Below are 12312 nucleotides of genomic sequence, written 5' to 3'. Positions count from 1 at the left end.
TTGAACTTGTTACATGAAGAAAAATTCCATTTAATCTGGCTGACATACATTACCAGTAAAAGCAAAAAAAAAAAACCAAAAACCAAAAACCCAAAAAACCCAAAAAACATTGAGTTGGTAACCTCTTCTTGGACAGGAGTCTGATACTAAATTACTAAATCATGGAAAATTTCCCAACAGAAACTTACAGGCTGGCAGGAAAGTCAGCTGGCCCATAATTCTGCACATGTTTTAGGAGCAACTAAGATTCCTTTATGTGCTTCAAGAAAAATGCATACTCTAATTTTTAACTTAACTGCATTTGTATTTCAGAAAATGTAAATTCTACCTACAACGAAGTCTAGATGGCTGCAGATTTGGAAGGGTATGGATGTTCTGTAGAAGCAGAAAGAGAAAGTCCCTTCCGCAGCTGAGGAGCGGTTGAGAGCCTGAGGATAGACTCTGAGCCCAAAAGGCCACAGGAAAAGAGATCCGAGTTGGGATGGAGACAGCAGCTCACGATCTCAAGAGTGGACAGGAAAAGAAGAGCCAGGACCGAAGCAACAACAAGCCAAGGAACATTTATTAAGTGGAAGAGGCAGATGACGACAGAGCAAGGCATGTTTTATTACCAAGTATTTCAAACATACAGAAAAATCCAAAGAAACTCATGCATCTATCAACTAGATTTATCTGCTAGTAATATGAAGCCATATTTTCTTCACTGTTACCTTTAAGTCCTAAAAATTTATATTCACAGTAGAAAATCCCTATGTATCTCTTCCCGATATCCCCATGAATGCGGTACGAAACTTCCACGCCAGACTTATTTGAGAGGAAGAACTTACAGGGAAAAAAACGCAACTCCCCAACCCAACAGAAGAGCGGCAAAGCAAACAGAAACGGAGGCACAGAAGACAACATTCGCGATGAACACGCGGGGTGCCGTGCTGCCTCTAAGTCTAGCCTTCGTTGTTTCCTTTCTGGTAAGCGTGTATCTCCGGGACAGACTGCTTCTGAAAGAGAAAAATCAACTCTCAATATGCCTTATTAGAGACTCAATCACTCTGCTTAATTTCTAAAGTGCAAGCAAACCAAAGTGTACATTCAAGTCGGATCTGTTGCAGAAATGCACCGCCACAGCATTGTGCACGAGCTGCCGTGGTTTGGACCACCCTGGACCAAAGCGAAACACAGCTGTGTGCACTCCCCTTCCGATACAGAATGTCACAGTGACTTGTGTGCTGAAGCACTTATTTATCACGTCTGAGCCACAGAGGACAGTCTTCGGTTCCTATCGCCACGGCATTCCTAGTTGGGCGATTTTACAGTTATTTAAAAATTTCTCCAATAAAGACTAAACACTTCAATTTTAAACACATTTTCTCTGTATCCAGGAAAAACATTTTAAAAGAGTGAATATTCGGGGCGCCTGGGTGGCTCAGTCAGTTGAGTGGCCGGCTTTGGCTCAGGTCATGATCTCACAGTCCGTGAGTTCGAGCCCCGCGTCGGGCTCTGTGCTGACAGCTTAGAGCCTGGAGCCTGTTTCAGATTCTGTGTCTCCCTCTCTCTGACCCTCCCCCGTTCATGCTCTGTCTCTGTCTCAAAAACAAATAAACGTTAAAAAAAATTAAAAAAAAAAAAAGAGTGAATATTCAACTATACTTCCACCACAATGAAGTATGCTTAAGCAATCATGTATGTAATTTTTTCTTTTTTTGTTTCGGTTTATCCATTCATTTTGAGAGACAGAGAGAACACGTGCATGGGAAGGACAGAGACAGAGACAGAGAGAGAGAGAGAGAGAGAGAGAGAGAGAGAGAGAGAGAGAGAGGGAGGGAGGGAGGGAGGGAGGGAGAGAGGGAGGGAGAGAGGGAGGGAAGGAGAGGGAGAGAGAATCACAAGCAGGCTCCGTGCTGTCAGCACAGAGCCCGACGCAGGGCTTGAACTCACGAACCGGGAAATCATGACCTGAGCCGAAACCTATAATCAGACACTTAATCAACTGAGCCACCCGGGGTATCCTGTAATTTCTTCTAATATAACTCCTCAGTCTCACGTCCTTCAAAACTGACTGAATCTAAGGACACTGCAGCACAGCAGACAGTAAGCAGCAAGGAGCAGCAGAGAGGGTTCAGCTTTGAGCCTAAGACCTGGTTTTGTGTGTATCCAGTGCAGCCATTTAACCTCTTTGAGCCTTGGCCTCATCTATAAAGTGGGGTCTTACTCTCTTTCCAGGACTACTGTAATGATTACGTATGCGACTAGATGTTCAAGTACTTTTTAAATAATACATAAGGCATTATACTATATTCAAAATGTAGATAAAAATACGTATTTATTCCACAGTAAAGGAAAAGCTAGTCAACTACTAGTCTTTAAATCACATCTTGTTTTTTTTTTTTTTTTTAAACAATGTCTTCAATCTATGTAGAAACAAGAGAAAATAGAACTTTCATCTCGTGCGGGTTAGCACCCTCAATATCCTTACAAAAAAAGCCTATTACACAGGTAAAAATGAGATGATTTGGTGCTAGGACTAAATTCCACAAGTCCATGTCACTGCATGTCCGTTACCCTACAAAATTATCAGGAAATTTAAGATTTGACTTTACATTTTTTTTTTAACTTAAGATCTTAGACTCAAGCACACAAGACAGTAGTCAATACTGAAAGCGAGTGCATCAGAAAGGACTGAAGGCTGTAACTGCAATGGCAGAGGAGCATTTATTAGAAATAACCCAAAACTTGTAAAGAAAATCAATCAGGAGACAAAACTATTGCTCTAGCAGCGATGACACTCCACTCAGAATTCAGCTGTACTTTCTTAGGAGCAGAAACAAAATAATGGACCTTCCCACACGGAGAAGGAGAGAACACGTGAACTCACGGACAATCACCAGGCGCTCAGAGGTACCATCCCGTGGGCTACTTGCAAAAAGGTCTGACCCAGGCTGTGCTGTAGCCGACAAGAGTGCACTGAGTCAGAGACCCTTTGCTTTTGGCTGGAATTAGTAGGAAAGACAATTTCATTTTCATCAGAAATTCTAACTGACCTCTGATCACAAGGTACTTCTGAGGGCTACCTTCGAACAAAGCATCCCAGACCAAAAAAAAAAAATAAATAATAAAAATCAATCAATCAATCAATCAATGTGGGGAAACTGTTGTTCCAAACTCACCAATTATCATTGTTACACACTAGAATCACCACCAGAGAGTAGGCTTTGTTTTGAAATGAAATACACTATCAGTGAAGCCCATTTTCCATTCTTGGCCCTTTAAAACCTCTTCACAAAAAATGCTGAACATTTTTACCGCAACATGCCCAAGTGAGAGTTCATTTCACCCCTAAGACACAAAGAATCTGAGGTAAAGCTTTACCTCACAACAATTTTTACAAGTCCCTCCGCGCCATCAATAATGTAAGCATTCGGAACTGAACAACAGTGAGTGGTTACGACGTGAACACCCCTGGACTCAGTCCCATTAACGGCCAACTTCAGATCAGCAAATAAAACTCGGCAAGGCAACAAACACATTACAACCAGACCTCAAATCATTAGGTCGCAAAATAAAGAACAGCCTCATGACGTGGTTCATGCCATGAGTTCTACCCTGACATGCCTTGAGACGTCCCGTTGGTGGTGACGGAAGTGGTGAAAACATCAAATTTAACTTACTTAACTTCTCAACAATTTTTTCATTTCAATAAATTTATTTTGATTGGTTGGATTGTTTAAGAGGAAGAGAAGAATCTGTTCATGTTTTTCAACCTATGGGTGATAAAGAAATAGTATTACTTCATTTCTAAAAATGTAAGAAGTATAATTTCACTTCAAATAAACTCTACCCACCTGTTTCCGTAACTCTGTGCAACAGCAATTCATCCTACATGTCTTTTCTAGAAGCAAATACAAAAAGCCATCAGATAACACACACCATATGTAACAAAAACACTGACGAAACACTGAAAAACACTGAATTTACACAGCTCTGCCCCTTAAGCATGGCTTCTCACTATCAAGGACCTAATCAATTACTTCTCATTTGGGCTTTAATATTTTCTACTACTGTGTCCTAGTTTTCACCAAATTAATGCCCTCATCTCTAGGATTTTAGGTCTTTTGCCTATCATATATGGGATAGCTCTTCAGCCGAGGGCAGGCCTATCAAGTAATCCTCTTGTGAGATATCCAGAAGATCCAATCTCAAAAGTGCAAACTCTTCTCACTTTGGTCAGGGTCGAAAGTAAGTTGGAAGTAATTCTGAATGCCAGACATTTCTAAAGCTCTCAGCATCAATGTATCAGCAATGCTGCTGAGCCTAAGCTAAGGAAAATCTGGACCGGGAGGCCTGCTTCTACCCAGTAGGTCCCCGTGCCACTGGATTTACAAAGGACAGGGAGGAGGAAGGGAATGTGACCACGCAGAGTAAGGAAAGACCAGGTCACCTACACTGATTACGTTGCTTCTTAATTACACTTACATCTGTCATTAATTAAACTTGAAAACAGATACCTGTATTTAAAGCACTTTGCTTTTTAGATGTGATGTTTTTTGCCAGGCCGTAAGTCACCAGCTTATCAGCTATACTGACAGTACCATTTTCACAGCATTTCTCAACCGACACCATATGGACATTGTTGGTAATTCCTTTTACAGAAAGCATTACACTCTGATTCAGCATGAAATTTTTTAGTAGTTCTATCACTAATTGCAAGTAGTTTCTATTCAATTCTATTAGTCCTGGGGAAAAAACTGAATATTAATCAAGTGCCTTAAAAAAAAAAAAATTTACATACATCATCTAAAGATAATAAGCAAAGGGATGTCTGAGTGGCTAAATTGGTCAAGTGTCCAACTCTTCCTATCAGCTCAGGTCATGATCTTGCAGTTCATGAGTTCAAGACCCGCCTTGGGATCCATGCTGGCCATGTGGAGCCTTCTTGGATTCTGTCTCTCCCTCTCTGTCCCTCCCCCACTTGTGCTGTCTCTCTCTCTCTCTCAAGGTAAATAAATAAAAAGTAATAATAAAGAAAATAAGCAAAAGCCTCACTCCAGCTGAGTTTAGGTATGCTTTGATGTACTATTGCTGTTGCATTAAAAAAAAAAATCACTCGATAAATATTCATTGATCCCTATTGTTTATCGAGCACTAATCTGAGTCTGGAGGGCACAAAACAGAAAACAGTTACTGCCAGGGACATATGTCCTAATGGGAAAGGCAAACAATAATAAAGGTAATTTTCCAACTCTCTCCCTGAGTCAAAACCAAAGCAGACTAGGAGCCAATGAGTGAGCTATTATCTGCTGGGACCGCTGGGTAACAAAATGAGGAGTGAAAGTAAAAAGCTACATTAGCATTTTTGTTCACTTTACTCAAACACCAAAGGAAGGAACTGAATATCAGTGCAGATACAGTGCACAGTGAATTAGCCCGAATGGTGTCATCTGAATGTCTCTTGTCTCTAAGAGCCATGACAGAGCAGAGAGGCCCTCAGATAAGGGTCAGAAGGCCCAGTTCTCCCAGGCACTGCCACTTCTAGCTGTGCAACCCGGGGCCGAACACAATAACTGAACAACAATGGGCTAGCAATATAATTTTTGTGAGAATGAAATAAAGAATAGAAGATACGAAACTTTTTTGGTAAACTCTGCTTGATGTTTAGAAATCTGGGCAGTTATTGAAATGCCCATTTGACTCAGACCTAGGGCTATAAAACAAAGGGAAAACCACACAGACATCTCAACCGGAAAGTGACTTCACTGCCTACCTTCAAGTGAACATTTAATAATTTGGAAAGGAAGCTCCAGGTGGCTGGTGGAAATTGGCTGCACTCTGGAAAAAGGCAGAGTTTCAATGTTTCCATAGTCTACATAGAGCACTTTCACATTAGCATCTGATGTCCCCAGAACAATGGCACGGTACCAGAAGTCATCATCTGAAAATATAATGCAATCTTAGGTAAGAAGGTACATTCAATGACTCTCTCCCTCCCTCCAGATGGTTATTCAGTTACATTTACATCACTGAAAATTTTTGATTACAGTCCACATGAAACACAAGCATCACCTCCACTCCTTCCAGAGTCTACTAAAAAGACAACTGCATGATTAAAAAGGAAAAAGCACAAAACCACAAGGATAGAGAACAAGAGAGAAGACAACACCGGAAGCTGGAAAGCAGATGCCTGAATGGAAATGAGGTAGCAGTGCTCAAGCAAAGCTGGCCTGGCCGTGGGGAAGCAAAGAAGCCTCTTCATTTGCATCTCAAACCCCCAAGCCTGGACAATCAAGCCATTCAAAGGCAGTAGTAAGGATGAAGCTGAACATCAGGCCTGGGGAAAGGAAGTGGACCTCCTGCCTGTCTCTCTCTCTCTCTCTCTCTCTCTCTCTCTCTCTCTGCCCTTCCCTCACTCACACTCTGTCTCTCTCTCAAAAATAAAGAAATAAAAACACTAAAAAAAAAAGTATACCCTTTAGGGGCACCTGGGTGGCCTCCGACTTTGGCTCAGGTCATGATCTCACAGTCTGTGAGTTCAAACCCCACGTTGGGCTCTGTGCTGACAGCTCAGAGCCTGGAGCCTGCTTCAGATTCTGTGTCTCCCTCTCTCTCTGACCCTCCCCCGTTCATGCTCTGTCTCTCTCTGTCTCAAAAATAAATAAACATTAAAAAAAAAATTAAAAAAAAAAAAAGAACGTGTAACTCTCGATCTTGGGGTTGTAAGTTTGAACCCCATGTTGGGTGTAGAGATTACTTAAAAATAAAAAATAAAAAAAACTCTTAAAAAAAAGAAAAAAAGCAATGCCTTCAAAAATTTAAGGGAAAGATTATTTCCAATCTAGAGTTTTAGATCTAGGCAATTACTTGTTGGGGTAAAGCCTTTTTCAAACATGGGAGAACATGGGGAGATAAGAGAAAATTCACCTTACGTGTATCTTTTCTCAGCTTCTGAAGGATGGGATATATACCCAAATATTAGGGTAAACCAAACATAAGGAATTCAGAAAACAAGGTGAGATGAGGGAGGGAGAAATTTGGCCAACAAGGTCAGGTAAGAGACAAATCCATGAAACAAAAGGGAATCCATCACCAGCATGATGATGAAGGAAAAATTCCAGGGTGATTGCTCAGCCGTGAAGGACAAGCAGTCTAGATAGGAGGCGCAAAGGCCACAAGAACTGACAATATGATAAAAGCTGATAAAGTACACAAATGTTCACTAAGAGAATTTATACCAATGCAGACAACTGGAGATAATCAGCGAAAGGATACAGAACACTGGTAACAACAACAACAAAGACTGCAAAAGAGATATGTAACCATGTATCTCATTACATCATGGTTTACTACACAGCTGTGAACAGTGTTTATGTAAAGTTCTAATAAAGTAATAAAGAATACTTATCTAACCAAAAATTACGATAGATTTCTATCAGAAGAAAAGGAAGGAGAATGTAGATCCAGTTGTCATACAAAAGGAAACAAAACTAAACGTAATATGGTTAACTGTAAATTTAAATTTAAAAATGAACACTATGTGGGCAATAGAGCAAAAACACTTTAAATTCATTGCTGACAAGGAGATGATGAATCGGCACTCACAAACTTTTGGCACATATGGACATTTCTTTAAGATACCCAGAGAGCAATATGCTTCTGGGACGTACAAAACAACTGACATCTTTTGACTCAGGAATTCCCAAAATTTCTGCCCAAGAATATTCACTCCAAGTGTTATTTTTATTCCTAAAAGAAATCTGTTAACATGAAATATTAAAACAACAGGACAATGGTTAAAGTGTCCCTGATTCAACAAGTCGACTTTTCAACGCAGTTATTTATTTTTTTTTTAGCACATTCAGAAAGTTCTATAAACTTGCAACTCCTCCACATATAAATATGATATTATTATGTAAAACTGATTATCTGTAAGTACTGGTAGATACCTACCTATATCCTTACCTAAACATAATTTATGGTTATGGAACAGAACATACGAATTAACAAACAACCCTGCCTTTCTTAATTTCTCTAAAATGAAATGTGCACTTCAATAACAAAACACACAAAACTTCATGTAAAAGAGAACAAAATATTTCCCTTTAATATTTTACCTCAAAGACCCTTACTTGTGTATCTGGCACAGCACACATCTCCAATTTTCGGTCGGTAAGACAATCGACTATTCTGAGCACTGCAATATTCTACCAATTCAGCTGTCAACACACACAGTCTTTCCTGATTTTCTGAAACACAAAAAAGCAATTTCCTGTGAGGAAATTTTCGGTGCTGTTTAGACAGTATACAAAAAGAATGTTAAATCGAATCACTTTAAAGACCCTGTTTACATTTACATGTGAAGAATCCACGAAACCACGGCGGCCCCGGGTACAGGCGGGCTGCAGTGCTGGGCGGGAGGACGAGGGAAGCCTCCAGAGCGCTCAGTTCCACACCAGCATGGCCATACTCTACAGAAACTCATTGAGTCCCACTTTCACAATTTTCCCATGTAATTTTCAGTTAAGTGTGTTCTAGTTAATAAAACACAGTTCTTCCAATTCATCAGGATTCAATAACCCTACTTTCCACCTACACAGATTAAAGATGATTATTTGTAATGCTGGACATAGATTTAAGAGCCCTTGTTGGTATCACCACAATTTGTCGTCTGACAATTTGGACCTTGAGAGCTTGTTTGGAGGTTCTAGCAGGGGAGCGCAGCTACTCGTATACCCTTGACCCAAGAACGGTCCTCCTCTATCGGGGAAGGTCGTCCTCTTCGACCGAGCGCACAGCTTCGGGAGGGACGCACATGGAGCGGTGAGGGAGGAAAGGGACCCCCGCCTAGCCAGCAGGATCAGCCCAATCGACCCTGGCGATCAATGGGGTGACAGATGTCGAGCCAGATCGCCCTCACATCCTCGTTTGACAATCTGAAACAAAGATTCACTTTTCCAGCCTTCAAGTACCTGCAAATTGTTTTAAATCTGCACCAACTTGCACTAACTCTCTTTCTGACACTACAAGGATAAACTCAAATATGTTGAAAGAGATTCCTTAATATATACTTCCATGAAACAAAGAAGAAAACATTTATACGTTACTTTTTTTCAGGATTAGGACCAGTGTAAAACATTTTTCTAAGTCTCTAAACTGTAGTAACACGGATTACAAAGTACACTTTCAACATACCAAATTTTCTTAACATGTTAGCTTTGTAAATACAATTCAAATTAGATAGTATTTTTTTTTTTTTTTTGAGAGAGAGAAAGACAGAGTACGAGGGGGGAAGGGCAGAGACAGAGTGAGACACAGAATCTGAAGCAGGCTCCAGGCTCTGACTGTCAACACAAAGCCCAACGCAGGGCTCAAACTCACAAACCGTGAGATTATGACCTGAGCCAAACCCAAGAGTCAAATGCTTAACCGACTGAGCCACCCAGGCCCCCCATGTTTTTTAATGTTTGTTTATTTTTGAGAGAGAGAGAGAGAGAGAGAGAGAGAGGGAGGGAGGGAAAGACAGAATGTCAGTGGGGGAGGGGCAGAGAGAGAGAGAGAGAGAGAGAGAGAGAGAGAGAGAGAAAGAGAGAGAGACAGAGAATCTGAAGCAGGCTCCAGGCTCTGTCAGCACAGAGCCCGACGCCGCGGAGCTCGAACTCACGAACCATGAGATCAGGACCTGAACTGAAGTCAGATGCTTAACCAAGTGAGCCACCCAGCTGCCCCTAGATATCTGTTTTTAAGCAAAAAATTATATAGCAATTAAGGACACGATTTTTTAATATGAAATTTGTTATCAAATTGGTTTCCATACAACACCCAGTGCTCATCCCAACAGGTGGCCTCCTCAGTACCCATCACCCACCCTCCCCTCCCTCCCACACCCCATCAACCCTCAGTTTGTTCTCAGTTTTTAAGAGTCTCTTATGTTTTGGCTCCCTCGCTCTCTAAACCTTTTTTTTTTTTCCCTTCCCCTCCCCCTTGGTCTTCTGTTAAGTTTCTCAGGATCCACATAAGAGTGAAAACATACAGTATCTGTCTTTCTAGGACTTATTTCACTTAGTATAACACTCTCCAGTTCCATCCACATTGCTAACAAAAGGCCATATTTCATTCTTTCTCATTGCCACGTAGTATTCCATTGTGTAAACCACAATTTCTTTAAGAGACACGATTTCCTTATAAAAACCTGAAGGTTGGACAGGTGCTAAATGCAGGGCATTCCCTTCATGTTCACATTTGTGTTTGAGTAACTACATGTGCCTTAAGTGTTAGGACGGTCAATTCTTCCTTAAAACATTGAATAAGACAAAAATCACCAGCCTCCCCTCTCCCTCTTACTTCTTAAGGAATTCTCCAGAGAAGTGTTTTCATTATACAGTTAAAAAGATGCGTATCAATAGGTCTCAAAATTTGGTTTCTTACCTGGCATCTCATTTGGTAGAGCATAAAACAAGTGTGGGTTTACGATTTCTAATACGGTTGCTTGCACAGTTTTATTAACTGGCAATTCTATTGTCCTCCACTGCTCAGCTGAAGACATGGCTGAAAACACAGAAAACAGATCTTGCATAAAATAGACTAAACTTGGTATTCTCTCCCAGTTACATATTCATTCAATTTATTCATCAACTGCTGATTATCAACATTCACAAATTCCTAACATGAAAATCCGTATTTTCACAAAACAATCTATTCAATTTGAGGGATTTTGTATTACAAAAGAGTCCAATCTACTGACCTACTGCACTCCAGTGTTACTTCTGTAGTACATATAATGTAATTATTTTTTTTCATATTTATTTTTGAGAAAGGAAGAGAGTGTGTGTGGCTGGGGGGGGGGGGGGGTGCAGAGAGAGGAGGAGACAGAATCTGAAGTAGGCTCCAGGCTCTGAGCTCTCAGCACAGAGCCCGACACGGGGCCCGAACTTGTGAACCACGCTATCGTGACCTGAGTTCAAGTCAGATGCTTAAACAACTGAGCCACCCAGACATCCCTATAATGTAATTCTTAAAACTGGTTGAAACTTTAGGGGACACATAATTATATGGTGCAAGATTACCTGATAAGTGACTACACTAAAAATGAGCATGGTGTTGCATAAAACCATGTTTCAATAAATATTTTCATAACCTATTATTAACCTATTTCCACAAAGCATGTATTTCTACAGAAAAACTGCATCATTTGGATAGAAAAACTTTCATAACCTGTAAGAGCAAAGGATACATTAAATAACAAATCAAAGGTTTAAAAATGTTACCTTGAAGCCCCAGGGCATCAATTTGAAGATCATGTTTATTAACAGGCCTATTACTTCTCAAGCCTTTACATGGCGAACTACTTTTTAAGACCAGATGTTCTTCAATCAGAACATCACTGATTATTCTGGGGTAAGAAGTGGAGACATCGGTGAGCTCAATTCCCACTCCCTGTCCAGTGATTTCAACCACTCGGGCTTGGAGTTTTATCCCTGCAACACACATCTGAAATCTTGTGATGGCTTCTTTAGTCCAGTGTCTGTTTTTCGGCTCTATATCTGGCAAAGAAGAACGGCATTAAATAGGATTCCATGCCCAAGCTGCATTTTCGCTTCAATGGTGTCTGGGACTGGGTCCTTGTTAAGTACTCCATTCGGGTCAGCCATTTTGGTATCTTTTTTCAACGTTCAATTACATCTCTACATCCCCCATGCCCGAGTTACAGATACTGGCAGGTGTAAACATACCGCTAGGGTTTTGGGTCACTCAGAAACTTTCTTTACTTTCCCCACTAAAGTATCTTTACCTGGCATTTTTCCAACAGGCAAAAATGGGATTATTCTAGAAGCCACCATCGTGTTCTGTTACATACACAATGATGAGTTACACCAATTCTGCTGGTAGGAGACGTCAACCACACACCTTCACTTCTGCGGGCAGTGTTCTAGTGGTTAATTTCAAAATGTTATTTTAAAGTACTTAACCAAAAATTATTTTTCTGATAATTGTGGTTGATACCCTTATTTTTACAATGGTGATCCTCAAACTTGAGTGTGCATCTCAACTCTCTAGAGGGCTCGTTAAAACAGATTTCAGGGGCCCATCCTAGATTTTCCAATTTAGCAGCAGGTCTTGGTTGGGGACAGAGAATCTGTAATTTGAGTAAGTTCTCAAGTTGATGCTGCTGGTCTAGGGGCCACACTTGAAGAAGCACGGACATGAAACGTGGTATTAAGAATAATCTGAAACATAGTAAGTAGTAAGCAGAAAGAAAACACACAAAAGGAAAAATAAAAAGCATCTGTGCTTCTAGACATGAGCACTATTAACATTTTGGTATCCAAC

The 12312-nt window shown here is 40.6% G+C and overlaps 1 protein-coding gene across 4 annotated transcripts in view; it reads right to left on the bottom strand.

Annotated features, from left to right (window-relative positions):
• Positions 1-544: 544 nt before the first annotated feature.
• TDRD1 (tudor domain containing 1) overlaps positions 545-12312 on the bottom strand; it is a 48607-nt gene continuing 36839 nt past the window's right edge. For 3 of the 4 annotated variants that reach the window (XM_019459493.2, XM_019459494.2, XM_019459495.2), the window contains 8 exons: positions 11250-11525; positions 10411-10530; positions 8115-8231; positions 5756-5923; positions 4500-4727; positions 3837-3883; positions 3663-3755; positions 545-995 (listed from right to left, as the gene is read on the bottom strand). In XM_019459493.2, the coding sequence (XP_019315038.2) occupies positions 3663-3755; positions 3837-3883; positions 4500-4727; positions 5756-5923; positions 8115-8231; positions 10411-10530; positions 11250-11525 (1049 nt within the window). In that variant the 3' untranslated portion in view covers positions 545-995. The remainder of the gene's footprint in view (positions 996-3662; positions 3756-3836; positions 3884-4499; positions 4728-5755; positions 5924-8114; positions 8232-10410; positions 10531-11249; positions 11526-12312) is intronic. The other variant, XM_053909932.1, reaches the window with a different exon arrangement.

Source organism: Panthera pardus, unplaced genomic scaffold (assembly GCF_024362965.1).
Source record: "Panthera pardus isolate Hobbes unplaced genomic scaffold, ASM2436296v1 HiC_scaffold_22, whole genome shotgun sequence".
Lineage (NCBI taxonomy): Eukaryota > Metazoa > Chordata > Mammalia > Carnivora > Felidae > Panthera > Panthera pardus.
The sequence above is the reverse complement of the archived record's forward strand: the minus strand, read 5'-3'. Positions and strand labels throughout refer to the sequence as shown.